The 11,932-nt window shown below is 36.9% G+C and overlaps 1 protein-coding gene across 2 annotated transcripts; it reads left to right on the forward strand.

The window, feature by feature from the left end:
• The first annotated feature begins 6,393 nt into the window (after positions 1-6,393).
• LOC137038107 (serine/threonine-protein kinase pim-2-like) lies at positions 6,394-9,479 on the forward strand. Of its 2 annotated transcripts, none has more exons than XM_067412544.1 (6): positions 6,394-6,653; positions 6,804-6,898; positions 6,979-7,029; positions 7,257-7,638; positions 7,736-7,915; positions 9,048-9,479. In XM_067412544.1, the coding sequence occupies exons 1-6, from the start codon at positions 6,452-6,454 to the stop codon at positions 9,095-9,097; spliced, it is 960 nt and encodes a 319-aa protein (XP_067268645.1). In that variant the 5' UTR covers positions 6,394-6,451; the 3' UTR covers positions 9,098-9,479. The 2 variants fall into 2 exon arrangements, with proteins under 2 accessions (XP_067268645.1, XP_067268644.1); XM_067412543.1 differs by lacking the exon at positions 9,048-9,479 and adding an exon at positions 8,682-8,816.
• The last annotated feature ends 2,453 nt before the right edge of the window (positions 9,480-11,932 follow it).

Raw genomic sequence — 11,932 nt, forward strand, 5'->3', positions numbered from 1 at the left:
CAGAAGATTATTGGTAAATCTTTTGCCCTTTCTCTGAGTATCTTTTGAACTGTAAAGCTGCGTTTTCTCTGCGTTATGATTTTCTCCTAAAGTCTAATGCTTTCTTGCATAAATGTTCTCCTAGAACTTAGGAATGTATGTTGAATGCCTTTAATCTCTTGAGTTCTGTTCATTCTGGTCCTGTCGCTCATTATACCTTCAGATTGTTCACCATTGTAGAAGTTACAGTGAGATACCTGTCCCACTGTCGTGTTATTGTAAAAATATTGTAAAACAGAAACAAAAAATGGCACTTAAACATGGTATATTTTAGCAGTGAAAAAAAAAATTCAAATACATTTTATATTATTTATGTCCTTGTTCAAGCTCTTTTTCTGAACATCTGCATGATTGAAAATGTAATGTTGAGTTTCAGTTCAATAAAAAAGTGAATACCGGTAGTAAGTGACTTATATTTTAGATAGATATTAGGCATTATATTTTACCATACTGCACATGATGATTTTACATGTTTAAAGTATACTTTAAAAAGTATAAAACTTGCATTTCAATGAGGAAAAATTAACTGAATGCACCAAGAAAAGCTTTTGACAGAGCACAGTACCCGAGAACAATCCTTCTCAAGCCGGTCCAGGACCCAGTTGTTCAAAAGTTTGGTCTAGATTTGGAAAACCCGTGTTTTGCTATCCAGAATCAGGTAATCTTTCTTATTTTTGTGCTGGAGCTCTGCTAATCCGGATTTGCAGTGCTCCAAATGGGGTTACTTTCATAATGTAGGATGCTAGCTATAAACAACCACAGGTATAGAAGAGTCTAAATCTATTGACTCTCTTCATTTTAAATTTATATGGAAAAAAGAATTGGAACACATCAGCAGGAAATCTTCAATACAGTCATTGTCTTCTCTACAGGAGGTTTAAATGTTTAATGTTTGGTTTTTTAAAATGAGTTTGTTGAAAAAGTTAAATGGGGAATTCCGTTTGTTTCTGGATTATTAGTTTGATTTTTAAGAACCTTTTATTTTTTGCTTTGATGTGATTTTTAAAATTTCAAACTTTCAAGCTATGAGTCATGGAAGCTGGTGTATTAAACAACTTTTTTGTCATATCAAATTAGCAATCTTAAATTGTTCCCAGTGTTAGTCGTAATTGTATTTTTACTAGTGATAATTCAATTGTAGAGCTCTCTGAATCCGTTCTTACCTGTAAAAATGCAATTACTACAGCACTGGGAACAATTTAATATAAACTGGCTTGCCAAAGTAAAGGGCGAATTAAATTAATAGACTTCATAATAAGATTATGTCCACATTTTTCCTCCCTTGTGCCGTTTTGCGCATTTTGGACTGAAGCAACGACTCAATCCAGACTGTAGGCCTAGTGGGCGCGTTTGTGCAATGAATCATTTTTGTATTATTTTCGGTGGAAAAATAATTCCACCGAAAATAATTGTCTAATAATAATAATAATGACTGTTCAGAAACCATAAATCTCATTTAAAAACCGTCAAAATTAAATCTGTAGCTATTTAATAAAGTATTCCGATTTGATGTGTGATCACGTGCTCTACTCATGTGCATTTTAGTTGCTATAACGACGCGTTATGAATTCTGAATGCATATGTACGATGTGCTTGCGTGCATTTTAGTTACTATAGCGATGCGTGTTATGAATTCTGAATGAATATATACCATAGACATGCATGTGCATTTTAGTTGCTATAGCGACGCGTGTTATGAATTCTGAATGAATATATACACACGCGAACCGATCTCTATCTGTTGGTTTGATTCACCAATTCACAAACTTACAGAATATTTTCTGTGCTGCTGATTTTGCGGTCTTGAAGGAAATTTCTGAGAGACTTTTACTCTTGAGGAACATCAGAAGATAATATCCTTTATAAAGTTATATTTTTGTTCATATTATCTTAGAGGATACTTTTAATTTATTGTTCTTTTCTTATTTTAGCAGGAGTTTGGAGTTTTATTTAATTTTTTTGTTTTATTTTATTATTATTTTATTTTGGGAGGAGTATTTCTAAGGAGAGTTGTAGGTTATTGTATTGTATTGTATTTTGTGTTGTGTTGTGTTTTTTATTGCAGTTTGGACTCGAAGGATGTCGATGGCTCACATGATGGGTGAAAGAGGAGGTGAGTGTGCTTTTGGTTTTCACTTGTTTATGGTTTGAAGTTGTACAATGATTGACTACATTAATGTGAAGAAAATTGTGTAAGGTTAAAAATCCCCCAATGTTCTCAGCTTAGTGATCACATGTATTTGATTCCTTGCATATTAAATAAAACTTTTCAATTTGAGTAACGTAACTATAGTAACAATATTTGTAATTGATCACTGACATTGTTTATTGATTATTATCGAAACATTACCAACTAATGTTATGTGATGTGTGAAATATTCCAGACTCAGGCCGCTCTAGATCCAGAAGAGCTGCTTCCTCTCAGACGGCTGGTCGGGAGATTTGGAGACTCTGTTCTGATGACCGCGATCTGCTGCCAGACCCGACCCAGATCCAGGCGATTCCAAGATATTTAGCACCTCCGTCTCTGTCTGAGTTTTCTGTGTCCACAGGTCAGGCGGACAGGAGGAAGATGGCGTGGCAGAGCGGCAGCCAGCAGAGCTCAGATGATGATGAACATCCCCTCAATTCATCTTCATCTAAATGCTCTTGCATGGGTCAGAATAGTATTTTAATAAATAAGTTATGGCTCCATTTCTATTTCTAATTTCAATGGCTGATTTGATGTCTAAAATTTTCCAGACTCAGGTCACTCCAGATCCAGGAGTGGATCGGACAGCTTTGATTGGTCGTGCCCTCCGCTGCCAGGTCAAGTTCCTGTCGAGCCAACGGGGACTTCTAATGGCCGAAATGTTCAGGGTGCCATGGAGGCTTCTCCCCTGAACAAGACCTCAACAGGTGAGACTGAAATAAGGCTGGCCAGTGTAAAGTGTACAGACAGAGATTTTGATAATTCATGCATAACTGCTTCAAGTTTTTATCATGGTAATGTCCGTTCACATTTACTGTTGCTCAGCACAACTTCGCTGATTTTCTTAGTTTTTTTTAGAAAAGATTTGAATTGGACATTTGTCTAACATTTTCAAAACATCTAGAGAACATTCAAAAGTAAAGTTCCCATAATGAAAAAGTATAAACTAGAATGTTCCTTTAACCAAGAAAAAATTTTTTTTTGAAAATGGACGTTTTAAACATTCAGGGAACATTTAATTTTAATATTAGCAATCTTAAATTGTTCTCAGTGTTACTAGTCATAATGGCCTTTTTACCAGTGAGAATTCAGTTGTAGACATTTAGCACCTCTGTCTCTGTCTGAGTTTTCTGTTTCTGTGTCCACAGGTCAGGCTGACAGGACGCTGCAGAGCGGCAGCCAACAGAGCTCAGATGATGATGAACATCCATTCTCCTCATCTTCATCTTCATCTTCATCTAAATGCTCCTGCATTGGTAAGAATAGGCTTTTAATAAAGAAGTTATGGCTCCGTTTCTATTTCTGTTTTCAATGGCTGATTTGATGTCTGAAATTTTCCCGACTCAGGCCATTTCGGATCCAGAAGAACTGCTTCCACAGATTCTTCGCTGGGCATCATGTCATCCTTGTCCCTGAGCAGCAGAGGCTCATTCAACGTCATTTGGAGGTGGAGTGGCGATGGATTGGACAGCCGAAGCGAACAGGGCAGGTCTGACAGCTTTGATTGGTCGTGCCCTCCGCTGCCAGGTCAAGTTCCTGTCGAGCCAACGGGGACTTCAAATGCCCGAAATGTTCAGGGTGCCATGGAGGCTTCTCCCCTGAACAAGACCTCAACAGGTGAGACTGAAATAAGGCTGGCCAGTGTAAAGTGTACAGACAGAGATTTTGATAATTCATGCATAACTGCTTCAAGTTTTTATCATGGTAATGTCCATTCACATTTACTGTTGCTCAGAAATTTTTTGCTAAAATTATTATTTTTATTTTTGTTAGAAATACTTTAATTGGACATTTGTCAGAACATTCAAATATAATGTTCCATAAGGCAAAATTATAAAATAGAATGTTCCTTTAACAAAAAATTTTTTTTGAAACTGGAGGTTTTGAACATTCAGGGAACATTTAGAAATAACGCTTTCCTAATTTAATGGTAATGTTAGCAAAATTTTCTCAATAGAACAAAATCAATTTTTGAGCAAGTTCATAACCAGCCAGTGTTCAAAATGATCTTCTTACCGTAGTCCGATTCACAGCGGTGAGCTTGTAATAATGTTTTATAATTTGAGTGGTACTGGTGGGTTTCCGCTGGAAATTCGAGCATGTCGTTGCGTCATTACGTCACATCTGTATAAAGAAGGAGTCCGGCTAGTAGTAGTATCGCATGTGAGGATGCTGCAGGTGGCGGATCATTTATAGCCTTTACTCACAGCGGCTGGAATAATTCAACTTGTCATTTTGATGGCAGATTTTAATCCAGAAAGGTCCAAACGACAATCATCAGTGACAACTGGAGATTCACCCGTAGTCTAAAGTAAAAGATTCGTCTGTACAGAAATTAAAACCTGCAGGAAACTCTAATACACGCTAAATACATGGAGTCACGCAATACTGATGTTTTTAGCATGAACAATTTGAGAACAAAGTTTTGCGGGGGAAATTTTTTTATTTTTTGCCAGAAATTTAATTAGATACTTCACCTTTAAATTCACGTTTTTATAATTTGTGGAATTGTTAATTTGCAAAGCTTTAATTATTCATCATAGCCCCTAAGCTAACTGAGTAACTACAATCAATTCATTCAGTTTATCGACACCCCTTCAGTCCAAAAATATAGGCGTTTAATTCAGATGTATTTCTTTGATTTGATTTTAAAGAATCCATCGGAAAAGTGAAGGCAAAGTTTTGAAGTTTTATTTTATTCATATAGCCTAAAGATCATTTTATTTGGATCATTTTGTTTTATTACCATACAATATTCCTAACACTTCTACCTCCGTAATATTTCAGTCCGGATCGGCACATGACAGATTAGCTAAACTGTTAATTTAAATAATCTGTTAAACGTTTTTTTTAAGAAAGATAGTATTTAAGATTAAATTAGCAATTTTAATGTTAGCAATCTTAAATTGTTCTCAGTGTTACTAGTCATAATGGCCTTTTTACCAGTGAGAATTCAGTTGTAGACATTTAGCACCTCTGTCTCTGTCTGAGTTTTCTGTTTCTGTGTCCACAGGTCAGGCTGACAGGACGCTGCAGAGCGGCAGCCAACAGAGCTCAGATGATGATGAACATCCATTCTCCTCATCTTCATCTTCATCTTCATCTAAATGCTCTTGCATTGGTAAGAATAGGCTTTTAATAAAGAAGTTATGGCTCCGTTTCTATTTCGGTTTTCAATGGCTGATTTGATGTCTGAAATTTTCCCGACTCAGGCCATTTCGGATCCAGAAGAACTGCTTCCACAGATTCTTCGCTGGGCATCATGTCATCCTTGTCCCTGAGCAGCAGAGGCTCATTCAACGTCATTTGGAGGTGGAGTGGCGATGGATTGGACAGCCGAAGCGAACAGGGCAGGTCTGACAGCTTTGATTGGTCGTGCCCTCCGCTGCCAAGTCCAGTTCCTGTCGAGCCAACGGGGACTTCAAATGCCCGAAATGTTCAGGGTGCCATGGAGGCTTCTCCCCTGAACAAGACCTCAACAGGTGAGACTGAAATAAGGCTGGCCAGTGTAAAGTGTACAGACAGAGATTTTGATAATTCATGCATAACTGCTTCAAGTTTTTATCATGGTAATGTCCGTTCACATTTACTGTTGCTCAGCACAACTTTGCTGAATTAAAAAAAAAATTTTTTTTAGAAATATTTTAATTGGACATTCGTCTAACATTTTCAGAACATTCAGAGAACATTCAAAATCTAATTCTCAATAAGCCATGAACTCAGTGGTTCTTGTGCTGTCTGACACACACCCGAAACATGCGCACAGAAAGCCGCTTCTCAGACGGCAAACAATCCAGAGTAGAATTCTATTTCAAGACTTTTTGCTTTTGAATTGTCAAATACACAGAACATTGTCAAACTGGCTGTCATATTACAGAGTCGGTTATGGCATAAATAACACACAGCTATGCATTTCAAAATTAACGTTTATTTAAATATATTGTATTTAATATAACATAAATATATTATATTTGCCATTACCAGAACTGATTTGGTCAAATTAAGCCAAAAAGATCAGATAAAGCAAGAAAAATAACTATATTGTGACCACTAATATTTGTAAAATAAGATTTTGGGACATTTATGCAGGCATTATCTAGAAGTCAGGAGGATAGCTTGGAAGTATTTCCATTACTTTGGATTTATAACATTACAGATGAGAATTTAAAAGTAAAATGTAAGTCATGTCATTATATCGTTGCTTAATTTGACGTCATTCAAATGAAAATCTTAATTTCAGAAAATCCTCCAGGATGTGGGAAATGGAAAAGAATTCGTTCTTTCTTCACGAGGGTATGGAAGGCTCTGAAGAGTCCTGTCTGCTGCTGTCTCAGTAGTGCTGTGGATGTTGTGGAGCCTTTTTCCCCTGATCCTGAGCCATCATCATCTGCGTCAGATCACTCCGCCGTCAAGCCAAATGATGGTAAATCGCTGATCATTATTTCTCCAACATCATTTTAAACAGTATTGTCATCTTGTTTTTCACTGAAAATAATACTCATGGCTTTTGAGGAAATATTTTTTAAAAAAATGTTTAGGTCATATATTTCATATTTTTCTGTTTGTTTTTCAGAGTCTTTTGAGTCTCTCTATAATGTGGGAGCGATGCTTGGATCCGGAGGATTTGGCAGCGTGTACAAGGGAACACGCAAATCTGATGGCAAAAAGGTAAATCTGACTGAATTGTTCAAACATTTTGCTCTTGAATGCATCAAAACATTTAAAACTAACTTTCTTTTTTGTTGCAGGTTGCCATCAAGCAGTTAAGCAAGATTGAAAACAATCGTTATCTTTATATTGTAAGTTGGCCAAAACCTGAATATGTATTTAGTCGTTTCAGTGCAGATTACTGTAGTTAATAAACCCGTAGAAAGCATTAAGTGTAAATGTGATTGACAAATAAGCCTAGAGGCACCAAATAACTTCTAAAAATATACTTTAAAAAAAAGGACTTTTTCAAAGATACTTTGATATGTTTTCTTCAGATTTTTACTCAGCTAACCTTCTGATTACTCTTTTTCTCTAGCCTGGGCATCCCAAACCTCTCGTTACAGAAGTGGCGCTGCTGCTGATGATGAGGCGAAAACCCATAAGCCCGCTCATCATACAGCTCTACGAGTGGTTTGAACATCCTGGAAAATTCACTCTTGTTATGGAGTTCCCCGAGCCTTGCATGAGCTTGCGGGACTACATCGTTCGTAAACCCGTCCTGTATGAACCCACAGCACGGTTCATCATGCGACAGGCTCTGCTGGCAGTACAGGTCTGCATCGAGCATGGTGTTTTTCATAATGACATTCATGCGCAGAATTTCCTCGTAAATGAAAGGACGTTGGAGCTCAAGCTGATCGACTTTGGCTGCGGTCAGCTATTTAGTAATGATGGCTACGAGAGCAAAACATACATTGGTGAGCATTTTGAGAGTGTGAAAACCTGAATGTAGTGACTTATTATTATTTAATACTTAAAAAAAAGCTCATCAATGTGCAAATTTCTTCTTTACAGGACTGCCGTATTACTATCCACCTGAAGTCTTAACAGAACCTCGTTTCCACGCCATACCAGCAAATGTCTGGGCTCTAGGAGTGCTGTTGTACACTATGGTGCACGTATCTCATCCTTTTGCCAATTCGGAAGATATCAGACGAGCCAAAATTCCATTTATGTACTACAACTTATCCAAAAGTGAGTGAATCATATTGACAACATTGATAACACACACACACACACACACACACACACACACACACACACACACACACAAAGCAAAGGCTCTGAACAGAAACAGTTAAAGATGAAGTATGTAAGATTTTTTATATATAGCTCAACGTATAGCGAGAGTTTGGGGCGTGGCTAATGTAGCAGGCGGAGTCATGGGAAAAGAAATTTAGCTAAAGAAGTGAAAGCCAAAATTCGCTGCATTTATACCTTAAACAGGTCACGAACATGTCAAAGTGAACAAAGCATTGTGATACAAAGCACGCTTCAATAATAATAATAATAATAATAGATTTTATTTATAATGCACTTTTCATTCCGAAGAATCTCAAAGTGCAACAAAGGGAAAAAATAACAAAAAAACGAATAACAAGTAAAAATATAGAATAATACAAACAATCAACCAACACAGAAAACTGAACAGAAACAGAGCTGATGATATATCATAGTCATGCTCCCGTTCAGAAAGATACATTTTAATAAAGACAAATGCAACACAGCTAAAAGTATTCCTAATATGTTGAACCTTAAACGAGAGCTGTGTTTGTGATGTTGGGGAAGACGTAATGATTTGACGAAAATATGATTTATTTTGTAATTTATTTTGTAGTGTCACAGAAACTACATACTTCACTTTTAAAGTAAAGCTAAAGAACATTTTACAGTATAATAATCATGTTTTAGATGCTGTTTTCAGAGATGCATGACTAACTCCTTATTAAAATTTGTACAGAATACAGGGATCTGATTAGCCAGTGCCTAGCCCGGGATCCAACTAAACGGCCGACGTTAGAGCAGATGTCACAACATAAATGGATGAGATGACCTACTGTAGATTGGAGAAGTTCAGGAGATTCACTCGATCAGTGATTTCAGCAGATGTGAGGAAGTGTAACAGACAGAGTAGGATTATTATCAGTTGTCTTATTTCACAGTTGCGTTCTTGTTATAGTCAAGTCACCTTCATTTATAAAGTGCTTTATACAATACAGATCATTTCAAAGCGGCTTTACTGTAATAAACAGGAAAATATACAGTGTAATAAACTCTAAAAATCATTCATGAGTTGATTTGTTCATATAATCTTTGTATTGAATAGGAAACAACATACTTGCTGTCCTTGGTGGAGGGCTTGAGCTCGAGACTTGAGCCGAAGCCTGATGTCCAACCCCGACCTGACTGGGAACTCAGAGCCTGTCCACGTCTGAGCAAGAACACGAGAGACTGCAAGACTGGGAAGAAGTCATCGATCATCACAGCCACATTTGATTTGATTTTAAACGTCAAGACAAGTCATCTTTATTTATATAGCGCCTTATATACGACCGATCTTTACTCACAGCGGCTGGAATATTTGAACTTGTCATTTTACCTTGTCGTTTGACTGGATTGTTTGCTTTATTTCTTGTATAGCTTCATATACCTTTATAATGGCTATTTGATCTTACATAAACTGACATTTAAGACTCAGTTGTTGCTTTTTTATGTCATATTTAATTTATTGCATTGATATATGCACACTTATTGTCTGAACCACATATTAATATTTCAAACATTTTTTAATAAAAAAAAGTAAACAAAAAGCGGCAGCGTTGTTTTTTATATTTTGTTTTGTTATAAATATACATGCAGTGAAGATAATAAAGGTACGCTTTACCTGAACCACATCTGTGTGGTTATTAATATGTTTAAGATTGTTTTAAATGAAAATGAAAAGAGGCAGAGTGGTGTTTTATCACTGTAGTTTAAATTACACTCAGGGACATCTTTTGGGATTTCCGCCAGGATTTGGCCCACCCAAATTGAAAAGCTTCCCATACACACATACAGTGGTCTAGGTTCAAAATGTTGGTGTTATTTTACAGGAAACCCTTTAAAGTTACATAAAACACGGCTAAATGTCATAAACATGGAAGTATATGTTGTCTAAGCTGTAATAACCCCCCCAAAAGTAGGCGCTTTTTGATTTTTTCCCCCATAAATTCATTTTTGAAAGTGTATAAGTCAGGCCCTGTGTGCTCTAGGAACCTGCAGACAGTTTGGGCTATTTCCACTAAATTCCAGAAAATAGAGGAAAAAAGAAGTTTTTCTGTGTCATGTTGTATGCAAGATTTATTCAAATAGATCTGAAGGGATGACCCCCCTTTTCCGCCCTCCCCCGACCCTGCTACCCCCCTCCACCACCATATGTAAGCTGTGTCCCAAAGTGAAGGGTGCGCACTTCGAAGGCCAGACCAGGCCACGCCTTCAAAGTGCACGAAGTGCACGAAGGGCGAACCAAGGGACAGGGTTGCCAGGTCTGAATAATAAAACCCCTCCAATTGTTATTCAAAAGTATCGGAATCACAGCCAGAATGGGCCAAAATATCCCAAAATGCGGGGCGCGGGCGGTAGAAATATTGCTTAAGTAAAGACAACTTAACCTGTGGACTATAGGCTACAAACCCCCCAAAGCAACAGTAGCCTAAATGCAACCTCATTCAGACTTGGCAAGTTGGCAACAATGAACCAAAGCGCCGTTAATGGAGCAGTTTCTGACAACTGACAGCGGACGTTCGTGAGGAGATTTTAAAAAGAGAAATGGAGCATATACTACTACTTAATATATATATATATATATATATACTTTTTTGAGCTTTCTATTGGGTTTTGACATGCTTCAAAGCCTGCGACGATGGGCTGGACCATAAGCATGTAAATCTGTAGCCGGTTAAATATTGTCAAATTGCAAATATTCTTTAACAGTTTATTTCTTATGTTAAATGTAACTGTTACAATATATTTTAAACATTTAGCCTATATAGGCCTACGTCCAAATTTTATTTATTTTTTTAAGTAGGCCTACTTATTTTTATTCAACTCATCATCTCAGATGCATTTTTTTACGGCATGCCATGCAGCCGTCGACCGATTCAGCCCCGCAAAGCTGCGGACAGTGGAAATATGCACTCATCCCAGAAGATGATGTCCCGCTCAGGCCTTACCAGAGTCTCTATTGGGCATTATTCCCCATCCTGGTCCAGCTCCAGCTTCTCCCGCTCAGCGTAATGAAAGTGTTGAAAAGTGTTTTCTTCTGGTTTGGCTGATAATAAAAATGTGTTGTTTCTAATGTTAAACTTAAGTTATTTTATTGGTCTATAAATAGGCTATAGTTGTAAAAAGCCTACGTAGGCTAATAGGCAATTTATTTTCATTTACACATTTTAAATTACATGACAAGAAAATATATGTATAGCCTAAACATAAATGTGTTTAATGTAGCTACAAATTATAACGTGCATTACAAAAATAAACAATAGCTAGGCTATAGAAAAACCACTTCTCTTTAATTTAGCCTACGTTTGAAGTTAACGAAAATGAACAATAGACAGCAGTTCGTTTAATTTACAAATAACTTGCATAAAAAATAATAAGCTAGCCATTTAAATTGTTCTGTGTCGGCCACGCATTCAGCCTTTGGAGGATCGATGTTTCGTTGACCGTCGTCAGTGAACATTCATTCATTCATTCATTCATTCATATAAACAAAAAAAACCTTTATTTTAGCATCTAAGTCAGCAGTTTTTGTTTGTTTGTATTTTTTCTTATAATTCTGAGTGACAGATGTCACATTTGATTTAGCCTATTTTTCTGTGATATTTGTTTTAGTTACGGTGTTGACATGCCTAGGCTTTATTTAAGAAAAATAAATGATTGCACGGACAATTCCTATCCAGTGTCTCTCTTTCTGTAAGGGAAATTTAAAAGATAGATTCTGGAAACAAAATCTAAATTTAGCTGGATCAGTCGGGTCGGGAATAAAATAATTTATAGCGGGTGAGCACGGAGTGAATTTTGCGCGAGTGGAATGGTGCGGTACGGAATAGCGGGAGCAGGACGAAAATACAGCGCCGCGCAGATTATATTTTAAAGGCTATTTAAAGAAAGTGTGGGAAAAAAAGAAACAGCGAAAAGGGTCTTCTTGAGATAATGGTTGAGAAATAA

This window comes from Pseudorasbora parva, chromosome 13 (genome assembly GCF_024679245.1).
Source record: "Pseudorasbora parva isolate DD20220531a chromosome 13, ASM2467924v1, whole genome shotgun sequence".
NCBI lineage: Eukaryota > Metazoa > Chordata > Actinopteri > Cypriniformes > Gobionidae > Pseudorasbora > Pseudorasbora parva.

Bases quoted from the DNA above. Each gene is read 5' to 3' on its own strand.
- LOC137038107 (XM_067412543.1), top strand. From the start codon at position 6,452: ATGAAAATCTTAATTTCAGAAAATCCTCCAGGATGTGGGAAATGGAAA. The intron at 7,030-7,256 runs GTAAGTTGGCCA...CTTTTTCTCTAG, and splicing joins ACAATCGTTATCTTTATATT to CCTGGGCATCCCAAACCTCT. The intron at 7,916-8,681 runs GTGAGTGAATCA...AAATTTGTACAG, and splicing joins GTACTACAACTTATCCAAAA to AATACAGGGATCTGATTAGC.